The sequence below is a fragment of the Pseudoliparis swirei genome, chromosome 11, assembly GCF_029220125.1.
Source record: "Pseudoliparis swirei isolate HS2019 ecotype Mariana Trench chromosome 11, NWPU_hadal_v1, whole genome shotgun sequence".
In the NCBI taxonomy this organism is placed as follows: Eukaryota; Metazoa; Chordata; class Actinopteri; order Perciformes; family Liparidae; genus Pseudoliparis; species Pseudoliparis swirei.
This window is the reverse complement of record NC_079398.1, coordinates 12,627,787-12,640,371: the sequence shown is the minus strand read 5'-3', so window position 1 is coordinate 12,640,371 and position 12,585 is coordinate 12,627,787. Positions and strand designations below refer to the sequence as shown.

At 42.8% G+C, this 12,585-nt stretch overlaps 1 protein-coding gene across 1 annotated transcript; it reads left to right on the top strand.

Moving 5' to 3' along the window:
- Window positions 1-8,943: 8,943 nt before the first annotated feature.
- Window positions 8,944-11,600, top strand: foxa2 (forkhead box A2). The gene is made up of 2 exons (XM_056426562.1): window positions 8,944-9,305; window positions 10,000-11,600. Exons 1-2 carry the CDS (start codon window positions 9,234-9,236, stop codon window positions 11,176-11,178), a joined length of 1,251 nt encoding a protein of 416 aa, XP_056282537.1. The 5' UTR covers window positions 8,944-9,233; the 3' UTR covers window positions 11,179-11,600.
- The last annotated feature ends 985 nt before the right edge of the window (window positions 11,601-12,585 follow it).

The following is a 12,585-nucleotide window of genomic DNA, read 5'->3' as shown; positions in this document are numbered from 1 at the left end:
CCAAGCAGTTCTCTTTTCTGCCACAGGATGTCACTCACTGTAGGTGAATCAAGTGAAATTGTAATAGAATAGTCTCAGTCTTTGTGGGAAATCTCTGAAACAGTGTGTGTGTGTGTGTGTGTGTGTGTGTGTGTGTATCTTAAGATGGACGAAGATACTTAAAAAAAAGATAATTATATACACTACCGTTCAAAAGTTTGGGGTCATCCAGACAATTTTGTGTCTTCCATGAAAACTCACTTTTATTTATCAAATGAATTGAAAATTGAATAGAAAATATAGTCAAGACATTGACAAGGTTAGAAATAATGATTAATATTTGAAGTATTAATTTTGTTCTTCAAACTTCAAGCTCAAAGGAAGGCCAGTTGTATAGCTTATATCACCAGCATAACTGTTTTCAGCTGTGCTAACATAATTGCACAAGGGTTTTCTAATCATCCATTAGTCTTCTAAGGCGATTAGCAAACACAATGTACCATTAGAACACTGGAGTGATAGTTGATGGAAATGGGCCTCTATACAGCTATGGAGATATTTCATTAGAAACCAGACGTTTCCACCTAGAACAGTCATTTACCACATTAACAATGTATAGTGTGTATTTTTGATTAATGTTATCTTAATTGAAAAAACAGTGCTTTTCTTTGAAAAATAAAGACATTTCTAAGTGACCCCAAACTTTTGAACAGTAGTGTATATTAGAGCATCAGTTATGTCCACTGCTGTTTTTAGAGTTGTTCTCACATTACAAGAGACTTTATTTCAATCTTTATCCGACGAAAGACGGTGCCGTACGACGGGTGTCAGACATAACATCTGTCGGAGGATCAGGACAGCGACACTGGGCTCTGTGTGTATTTGTCGAGCAGCTTTGCCCGGTAGCTTTTCGGCAGGTCTCTCGTCACCTTAAGGGGAGGTCTATGTGTCACGCATCCTCGGCCCCCCTCCTCCACCTCTCCCTATGTCCTCCATTCCTCTGCTTCTCCCCTCCACTCCATGCTGGGTATCCATGGGCTCCAGACCAAACAAGCAAACAAACAGCACAACATGAAAAAAAAACATCACCCAGACAAGGTTGGTCTGGGGAGGAGGGGAGATGGGGAGAGATCTTGTTTGCTTCCTAGGCCAGTTCCATTTCACTGTGATGGCAGAGAAGGCCTCCCAGGACACGGCTACCCACACTTCTGTTTGACTTCCGGGGGGGTGGAGGGGGGGATCAAGGTGGTCCTCGGCACTGACACATCATCCTCCGACCCAATACACAGCTGCTGCGGCCGCGGGCCTGTGGCCTTTACCTATAAGCTGGCCTGCACTCTTCAGCTGTGAGGAACAGCTGATGGCCCTCAATCCACAAGATACTGCCTCTCAGTCACGACCAGTACATATAGGGATTGATTTGATGACATTAAACTTTCATCCCATATATATATATATATATATATATATATATATATATATACAGTATATATATACAGCATTCTACTGCATTACATCGTCGGTAATAGCGGCATAAAGAAGCAAATTGTTTAATTGCTAAATCTGTTTCTCACGGCAGAGTAAGTTACACACATATTTACAGCTCCAGCTTGTATAGACTTTGCTCCCATGCTACCAGTTCAGTGCCCTCTGCCTGTAACTGACTAGAACCCTGCACTCAGGAGCCAGACTCTTTTACTTTTGCTCCCTTTGTCCTCGGTGAAGGGCACAAGTCCCAAGAAACACTCTTGTATCTCAAATCTCTAAAACAATCTCACACGCAATGTATTTTCCCTATCTGTTCTTTCCATATTAAGACCTGGGAGAAAAATGAATGCTACCGCAGAGGGCATTTGTACCGTAAGCGTGTGTGTGTGTGTGTGTAGGAGACAAAGTTGTGCAAAAACATGGCAGGTGGTTGACGAGATCAACTTCCAATCCCACTGCATGTCTACCGATGACCTATAGCCTGAATTGTGGAAGTTCTGTGTGTCCATTTGCAGGGAATTTCTGGGTATGCTGATGAAAGGAAATTATGCCACATGTGATCTCTAAATCAGAGTTTAAACTGTGTCTTGCAGGGAGGGAAAAGGTCAAAGCTATGTGTGTGGTGGCTGGTGGCGATATCAAGACGTTCTGTTGTTGTAAAAGCCGAGGAGAGAGAGAGGAAATAAAAGCTGTGGTCGGTCTGGGAAAATGCAGATGAGCCATAAAGGTATGTTTGATTTGCTGACTCCAGCTGTGCCTGGAGAATTCCCCTGACCCATCCTATGGATCTGGTTGCTGTGTGAGGCCACATGTACCCCCTTTTGCAAAGCAGGCAAGCGCAATACACAACCCCTCCCCCCTCCCCTCCACCTCCCCCCACCCCCTCCACTGAAAGGGCTGGCCATTGAACTCTCAGGCAAGTGGCAATATTTGCTCACCTGAAATACACACATCTTGCCAATTGGGGTTGGGGTGGGCCTCGGGGACATGGGGAAGGACCCCTTGATGCAGCTGTGGCCCGGAGAAAGACCAGACCAGGAAGTTTTGTGGCTGGGTGGAAGGGGGGGCTCTCTTGGCAGGGGGCTGTTTAGCGGTGGCGGCCCCATTGTGTCTTAAAGGAGGCAGGGACCGTATTTGTTCGTAGCTGCAGGAGGCTGATGAGGTGCTAATCTGTTGAGTGGCTGTGTCATTGGCCCCCATGTTCCCAATAGCCTGTTAGCTGTCAGGGTCCTGTAAAAAAGGCACAATTTACGGGCCCCGGGCCAGGACTCAGCCATCGGTGTCCGCGGGTAAGCAAACACAGATTGAACACTTATGTTGTTGCTCTGGTAGGACAGGCTTTACCACCGGGCTCCTGGGGTGACACGTAGGCAGCCTCTTTTCAGCCCTCTTCATGAGCTCTCGGCCCCCCCTTTGCTCCTCTGTAAACACTACAAATTAGCCATCTGCATATGGATGGGCCCTCGGTCCATACAGGAAGGAGACAACTGCCTGGGAGAAGCTGGGGGACGATACAGGTTCTCCTCTCACGCAGACCAGCTATGTAGTCTCCACTTTCAGCTTTTCATGTCTCCCCTCGTGCATACGAAACACACAGCGCATTCAGGGAAAGTTTTTTTAAATTAATTCATTTATTGTAGATATGCCAGTTCCTGCTCAAGAGAGTTGGGTTTGTTGTAGGATAATGAAAGCAGGGCTGGCCAGCTGTCTGAGATGGGTTCGGGTCAGCAGTCAGAGGTAATCCCAAACTTGAATTTCCCCATCAGCCTGGAATACAGATAAGACAGCAGCAGATATGACCCTCACTCACCGAGTGACTGATGGAAAAAGGAAATGGACCAGAAGCCTCTGTCAGATGTAGAGCTGAGATGTGAATGTGTGTGTTTCCTCAAGAGGTCTGTCAGAGATGGTTGCAGACGCATTGTGGATTAGTATCTGGATTATTATTTTGCGACGTTATAGAGATATCGCTATCGCGTGATATGGTGGACCAATTAATTTAACTGCCGCGGAACGGGTGCTAATAGGTTATGCCTTGAGTCCATTTTTGGGGCGGCTGTAGCTCAGTGGGGTGAGGGGGTCGTCCTGCAACCGCAAGGTTGTGGGTTCGATCCCCGCTCTCCCCATTAGGGCGTTGCAAGTTGAAGTGTCCTTGAGCAAGGCATTGAACCCCCAGGCGCATCACTGCAGCCCACTGCTCCTTAATAACTAAGGATGGGTTAAATGCAGAGAACTATTTCCCCTTGGGGATTAATAAAGTATATATCTTATCTTATTTTAGAGGATTAGAAAGGACGTTACTGAATCACAACTTTTTAATCACAGGCCAGGTTTGCCCTCTCGTCTCCGCTGACGTGCATCTGACAGCCCGGCGGCCGAGTGTGAGCGGCAGTAGCCCATCCTGGATTATTGCAGGCTTGATTGTAGTGATATTTAGACACAGGGCTTCCCATGGGAACCTGGCACTTTAATTAACATTGCACTACTGGCCCCCCTCCTGTTTTAATTGCCTTCAGTCTGTGATTAAATGTGTATTGACTCTGCAGTTGGTCCACTAATGAATAACAATGTGGTGATTTGGTGATATTAAATCTTTTGGCTCTAATACACATCCCATCCACGTTGCTTTGAAAGTTCAGACATTACAAGGAACTCAGCACATCTGTGTCAGGGAAGGAGGGGAATATACAATATATAAAATATATCACACAATCCGTTGTGTGTTCATTCATTCAGTAAATCACCTATTTCAGTCTGTATTTCTAAATCTACTTTTAAATCAGATAAATTATATTAATTAAACTGTTTTACCGTGAAGTATTTTCAATAATGCATACATCTACCATCCACTTTTGAATAAGATGCACCCTTTATAAAATAAGTTGCACGTAAATGATTTAAATCGCGAACATATATTTTTGGTGTTGGCCTTTGGCGTGTTAATTTGGAAACAATGTATTTGTAAATGTTGGCAATTCATTATTACATGTTAATAGGTTTATCCCTTTCAAATAAGACATCAGGTTTGCAGTTATACATGTTGATACGATAAGGATTAAGAGATTTTGATCCGCATTGTCTCCAGACCTTTTCTAGAATTGCGTTGTCTAATTAGTCAAAGAGATTTTTTCAAGCTATTGTCTCATTTATACTGATATAACGGAAGGATTGTGTTGTAATTAATCACTTGATTAGTGATCAAATCCTTCATAGATCCTTCCATAATCAGAAAGTGGTCCCCACTTTTGTTTTAAACTCTAATATTGCAACAATGTGAGCTCCTAAACACTCTCGTGGTGCACATGCATTCTTGAGTGCCATCTGATCTGAGCATCTCTTGGGATCCCACCGCTCTACTCCTGTGGTCTAATAGATAAACTGTCACCTTGTTTGATAAATGAAGGGCAGTGGTCAACATAGGGTCCTTTTAACATGACAAGAGAGAAGTATTGAATCTGCAATGCCCTGGATACAGTCAACATAAAACATATCGAATGGCATTCCTCGCCAGCATTCCTCTCAATATCAAAAGGTGTGTGTTTGAGGATATCCTTAGTGCGTTTACGCCTGTGTTTGCGCCCTGACCCACTGGGGCCAGTGCAATAACTTTGGACCCCCTCCCACACGGCATCTCGTTGCAATGACCACTCTGGGGTTTTATTTAGCCGGGTTGTGTGCCTTCCCAGTCCGGCCGCTTTTCAGATTCATTTCCAGGTAAACACAGTGTGGCCAGCCACAAACCTGCGGCCAACAGGCGTTGTCACAGCTGTGGCAGATAATGGCGAGTCCAAACTCCAGCCCGGCTCTGGAATGTTTACTGTCACCACAGGCAAGTTGGCAGCAAACATTTTTTTTTCTTCTTCTTCTTTCTCCGGCACTTTGTAAGAGGAAGACTCTCTCGTTATTAATTTTATTTTGATGAATCACATGCTTAACCCTTTGCCCTGTGCTATCTGTGTGACTCGTGAACTCAGACAGACACAAAGGAAGACACACACACACACACACACACACACACACACACACACAAAAAGACATTCTTATATCTTTCAATTTCAGTTGAACAAAAAAAAAGAACCTCACTTTGAAAGTTGAAACTTAAAGTTAACACTTTCCTGCCAACAACTCCCGGGTGTTTGAAGGAATGTTCCAAGAGTTCCGCCTTCCTCTCACGGACCGGGGAGCACTCTGTTTCCATCCCCCTACCCTGCACCCAAAAAACCAACAGCATCTGCACCAGAAAAGTGGTGTCGTTTTAGGGCCCTGCTCATGCAGGTGTTTGTGCTTTCACTTCTTTAACTGACTCATTAAACTTTCTCCCATTCAGTGTTTGCCCTTGTCATAACCAGTGAAGGAATGACGCCCAGATGTGTGAAATGTAACACCGATCATCATGGAGGCTAATTGATCAACCAAGTGGGAAAACTAGCCTGAGAGAGGAGCCTTGTTGGGCACAGCGGTGGTCTGGGGACCCGCCGTGCATGTGTCCTCGGCCCTGAGGACGTAACTCAACGTGCTGCTGCAGATTTTTCTTTCACTCGTCCTTGTGAGAGAAATCAAAATGCAATTCTCATTTCCAATGTATGCTCAGGGTCCTGAACGCGTGAGCTGGGAACAGAATGATCAACAATATATGCAACATTTAGGATTACTCTAATTAATTACTCAAATTGTTTATCTTACACACGGTATTGAAAGTGGCCAATTTACATTTGATGTTAATAAATACAAAAAGCAGAAGAACAGAGATTAATCTATTTTTAGATTTGACGAGAAGTTTATACAATCTGCACCTCATTATTAGCTTTTCCATGACATAATGGAAAGGGTATACATAATCATATAGGAGGTTTTTATCATGCACCACACCAAAACAATCTTCTGGCTTGAAAGGCAAACACTTTTTTTTATTAAACCCTGAAATGTTTCTTAAAATTATGTTATTGATCTTTTGAGTTGCATTTGTATTTCATCACAGTCCGTTTGTAGGTTGGCAGAATTGAACCCTCAGTGTTTCATCATTTAATAAATAGAGTGGGTGTTATTGTTTAATCTGGATATGAGGTAGTGAAGTTGGATTTGTGTTATTGCATTCATTATTGGACATCCAACCTTGAGCCCCACCACCACTTACATGTGTTGTCTTTGGTGCCTAAATTGCACAATTAATTTATTTATGTATTTCTGAGCTTTTGTCAAACTCAATATACGTGTTTTTCCTCTTTATGGCAGAGATGTTACGTTGTCCAACTTAATATTAGCATACACATTAAACCAGATGATAAGAAATACATAAAAAATAGGATCATAGATATTGCACAAGACCCAGTTATTTTTTTGTTTTTGACCAAATCCAAAATGTGACCTTCACCCATGAGGACTGTGCAGGTTGATGATTAACTGTGGAATTAGCAACATGTCTCACTCAGGAACACAGTGTCAAGCAGGTCAAGGACCAGTTGAAAATGCTCCGGGCTAGGTATCAGTTGATTTGAAATCATTTTGGAATAACTCCAGAGTGGTCGAGGAACAGACGCCTGGATTATGTAAATAATGCAAACCCCACCAAAAAAATGTATTTGAAAAAACACCACTCTTGTGTAGTAACACACCAACTAACTACGACTATTTGTTATATATTTAAAAGCACGCACAGGTGGAGTAACACTTTAGGCTACATCTTTGGAAAACAGAAATAGTCAAACACATTTTTTATTTCAGTGTTTTATATTATTAAATATATACGTGAAATATATCCGCCTATTTTAACATGAAGTCAAAATCCTGATGACTTCCCACATCTCGAAATATCTACGCCTAAAATGACATACATTATTTAAAAACTGTTCCAAGTTTATACTTGTGATTTAAAAAATAAATAAACATGTTGAAAGTACTTCGTAATGTATTTGACTTATTAAAGAAAATAATAGCCTGACGCGTGTTGGTGGAGTCAAGCCGAGAGCGCGCACATCTCCAGCTCTCTCCGGTGAAATCTCCAATCCTCAAACACACAGAGCTTTTTCTCATGATCTCATTTCCAAGTTAAGCAGACTCTGTTAGTCCCTCGTCAACACGACAGGTTTACTCTCCTTTACTAATGGGTCTTATACTGATAGTTATGCTCTTGCGTAAATATGCAGTCAAATAGATGTACCACAACTGACACGTGGCTGGCACCGGACTGCAGCCTCACCTTGACTTGTGTGTCTGTAAATACTGTACAGCTCACAGTGGCGGCACAGAAACACCACGCAGCTTTATAAGGGCGCCACACACGCCGATATGAGCAAATATGGTACATCCACATCCTTTGGTATAATGTAGAATGACGTATAGGCTATAATGTAAATTTAATCTAGAAAATAAAAGGTTTTCAAACGACTTGGGGAGGGGGGGGGGTGTTGGGGTTGGCAGCGTCCACTACATATTGTATTGTGGCTTGAATTATTTTTGTTTTCATCTATTTGCTGTTAAAAAATTCAAAGAAAGTGAAGATAACAAATTCCATGTATTCTAAAAGGTCTCACCGACTTTTCAAAAAAACACGAGGCTGCTTTATTTGCGGCTAACAAAAAGAAAAACGTCAGTTGGAGGCAATAACCGAGAGAGGGCGCTCTGAAGCTATGCCTGGCATATTCAACACTCTAATTAAAACATTTTGGAAACAATAATTCAGCCATACAGGTTAGTAAAGCAGGATCAAATCTCTCCTTTTTTGCAAATATCGGGGAAATCTTTGAAAGACAGCGAACACTTTAATAGTTACAAAGATGCAGAGACCGACTGATTTGTATCAGGACATGATTGTTAAACAGCTGGAGGGAAAGTGAAGAAATGGCTTTGATTTTTAACAAAAGAAATCATTTGGGTGTACACTCTTTAGTACTTGTGCACGTGCATGCGTCCATGCAGTCCCGCACCAAGCATAATAACATCAACCTCTGCAGGTGAAAGCTGGCATGTATACGTCACACATATACCATAATGCAGTTGCTCTTATAAGAGACACATAAACAGCTGCCTGGAAAAAAAACAGCAACACGACCACGAACAATGTATTATGATAATATAAATACATGTTGACAACCTGCATGCATCTAATGTATTAACGTGTTCATGTTTTTTTGTTTTGTTTATAGTGTACATTAATTAACAGTTGTAGGTTTCAGGCTATAAATTCCTTGAACGCAACGCAACAAAATAAACGCTTTATGATTTCAGCTCAGTTGAAGTGGAATAAACCCTTTGGAGGATGTGCGTCATGAAAAACACACCAAAAGAAGAGAGCCAGCCATTCCTTTTATAGCTCTCTCTCTCTCTCTCTTTTTTTGTTCTTCTTCTTTTTTCTTCTTTTGGCTTCAGCCAAAGTACAATAGTTTATAATGAAGCTTTTCATAAGAAACTGTTCTTTTCAGTCAGTGCAGGTGTACAATTGGGGTGGAAGGGGTGGGGGGGAGCTTGAGGAGTCTCACGCCTAGGTGCGAGGAGATTATTCAAATAGGGCCCAAGGCGTAGAAGTAGGATTGGAGGCTTGCCTAGCGCGCGGAGCTATATCACAGCGTTAACAGGCAGCACGGAGCGTCATTTGAACTCCAGTCACTGACAGACGCATTTCACGGCTTCCTCCATAAGACACACATCAACGCCAGTCCTTGACGAAGGGACCCACCGACGACCCACACACCCAGTGGTCCCCAGTCAACTGCTATTAAAGAAGGCTTTTGGCTTTTCCCCTGCTGGGAGACGCTTTGCGAAGGTCCTCCATGATGCTTGGAGCAGTTAAAATGGAAGGACACGAACACACCGACTGGAGCACCTACTACGGAGAGCCCGAGGTGGGTACCTTAAATATATATTTTTTCCCGTCTAAAGCCAATCCCATTTTATACAACTCAATATTAGCCCTGAGATAATATTAACTTTGTGATCAAATATTGACTTGAGGCGCCTCCAAATCCTCCCCCATCTCCACAGCGCGCACTATCCTAACAAAGTTGCTTGACATGTAGGTGGGGGGGTGGGGGAAACTTTTCACTCGGATTATAATTTCATAAGTCTATATGTATATCTTTACTAAATCAGAGTGTTATTTTTCTATGTGCCTTGTTTTCACTCAACAAACACCTGAGCTGTTTGGTTTCGGGGAGATTGATTCAAATATTTGTGTTGCGGTCGCTATTTTGTGTGAGCGCAGTCATATTAGATGTCAACGCTCTCAAACCACTATGTGCATGTTCTGAGTAATATTTCACTTAATTGAAACCAGTGGTCGAGCACATGCAGCTTAGTTTATTATTAGTATTTTTTTAATTTTTAAAACGATTTGAGGCAGAAATTAAAGCATCTCCGACCAGTTCAACTTGTAGGCTACGAGCCCGTGCGCGCTTTTCAAATAACTGCTATTTTATTTGTGAATGAATGCTATTAGTGGATGAAGCTTACATGAAGAAGAAAAAACCCCACATGTGTTCAGTAATTACCACTTTATGCCAGATGAAACTGACGAGTGTCTCTTTCCCTCACTGACAGTGTTACACCTCGGTTGGCAACATGAACACGGGCCTGGGAATGAACTCTATGAATACCTACATGAGCATGTCCGGCATGGGCAACCCTGCCAACATGTCGGCCAACTCCATGAACATGTCCTACGTCAACACGGGCATGAGTCCCTCCATGACCGGCATGTCGCCGGGCACCGGAGCCATGAACGGCATGGGCGCAGGCATGACAGCCATGAGCGCAGCCCTGAGCCCCAGCATGAGTCCCATGAACGCGCAGCCCGCGTCCATGAACGCCCTGACATCCTACACCAACATGAACGCCATGAGCCCCATATACGGACAGTCCAGCATCAACAGGTCCAGAGACCCCAAGACCTACCGCAGGAGCTACACGCACGCCAAGCCGCCGTATTCCTACATTTCCCTCATCACCATGGCCATCCAGCAGTCTCCCAGCAAGATGCTGACACTGGCCGAGATCTACCAGTGGATAATGGACCTCTTCCCTTTTTACCGACAGAACCAGCAGCGATGGCAGAACTCCATTCGCCACTCTTTGTCGTTCAATGACTGTTTCCTCAAAGTGCCCCGGTCGCCGGATAAACCCGGGAAAGGCTCCTTTTGGACTCTCCACCCGGACTCCGGGAACATGTTCGAGAACGGCTGCTACCTGAGGAGGCAGAAGCGCTTCAAGTGCGATAGGAAGATGAACCCGAAGGACAGCGGCCGCAAAGGGGGAGACGGCGGCTCCTCCAACAGCAGCTCCGAGAGCTGCAACGGCAACGAGTCCCCGCACTCCAACTCCTCCTCCGGCGACCACAAAAGGTCCATGTCGGACATGAAGGCGAGCCAGGCCCTGAGCCCGGAGCACGCCGCCGCCTCCCCGGTGTCGCAGCAGGGGCAGCACCTCATGTCCCAGCATCACTCGGTCCTTGCGCACGACGCGCACCTGAAGCCGGAGCACCACTACTCCTTCAACCACCCCTTCTCCATAAATAACCTCATGTCCTCGGAGCAGCAGCACCACAAAATGGACCTAAAGACTTACGAGCAGGTGATGCATTACTCCGGCTATGGCTCCCCCATGGCCGGGCCTCTTTCTATGGGCTCCATGGCGGGGAAAGCCGGTCTGGATTCTTCATCCATGGCCGACACGACTTACTACCAAGGCGTCTATTCCAGGCCAATCATGAACTCCTCATGAACTCTTTAGCCCTCAATGCGATGTGGACTTTCTCTCTCGTTCAATTTGTACATTTGTAAAAAAATATATAGAGTTTGTGTACAATACGTATTTCAGATATTTTTGACGTTTCCCACCGTTTTAGTTGTCGAGTTTGTTAGTATCCTAATTATTTTGTTGGTAATAATAATTACAAGTAATGATAATGTGACGAGATCTGTTCAGAAGTCGGCTTCAGGAATGGACCCCAAAGACAAACAACAACAACAACTTGCTGTAAAATAGCCACCATCTGCATCTGCAACTGGATTCCTATGAATTTAAATGCCTCGCAGGATTTCTTCAATCATTTGTGTAATTCCTATTTATGGCTTGTATATGTGTATTCTTGTAGTGACAAGAACAGAATCTATATTAAAGTGTTATTGGTTTTGTTTTCTGAATATGATGGTGTTATTATTGTTATTATTATTATTATTATTATTATTATTATTATTATTATTATTATTATTATTATTATTATTATTATCAAGCACTATATGAAACAATAGTCTAGAGGAGGCAACAAGCGTCTCCCGGTTAAACCATTACATCAAGTGTGTTCCCATTGAGGGTTGATTTAGGCTAAATTATATATGAATATGTAGCAAAGACGAAAAGGCACATTTTCACATTAAATAAAAATAAAAATGATGTATAATTTACATAAAATACACATTAAAAGTGAACCACTATTTTTTTTAAGAAGAAGTAAAGACCCTACTTTCTCACTTATTTAGTTTTAGCTCTATTTATGACATGTTCTTAGTTCTTAGTTTGTACTAGGTTGAAATGCACTTATTGTAAGTCGCTTTGGATAAAAGCGTCTGCTAAATGACATGTAATGTAATGTAAATGCACAACATAGCATGAGCACGTTCCATGAAAGGAATTACAATGACTTGAACAACTTTACATTTGAGATAAAAAACATTCGTATCCATGTGCTTTTATAATAAGGCGCATGTTTTTAGCAGGGATTAATAGCTTTGCTGGACAACAACAGGAACAATGCTCTCAATCTGTCGCTTAGAAAATGTAAACAAAATAGACATACGGTTATTAATCCCAAACGCAAAGTGAGATATTTATGAGGAAAGAAGTTTATCCCACACATCAGTAACCACTTTGTAATATGTTGGCTCCAAAGTGACCAGGAACTCCCTCAACATAAATATGTTAGACAGAAGAAGGCAGGAAATAAAACCATAAATTAGAATCCAAATAAACTTCCAATGTAAGTATTCTGCACATGCACATGTATTAAATCAAACCAAAGAATCATTAACGTGCCCACGTGGTTCAATTTCATCTCCCTAAAAAAATGGACTGGAGGAAGAAGAAGTGTGCACACAGAGTTGCTCAAATAATAATAATAATAATGTCAAC

What these genes read in the sequence shown, in the direction of transcription:
- foxa2 (XM_056426562.1), top strand. Translation starts at nt 9,234, where the DNA reads ATGATGCTTGGAGCAGTTAAAATGGAAGGACACGAACACACCGACTGG. An exon ending in CCTACTACGGAGAGCCCGAG is followed by an intron (nt 9,306 to 9,999) that starts GTGGGTACCTTA and finishes CCTCACTGACAG; the next exon opens with TGTTACACCTCGGTTGGCAA.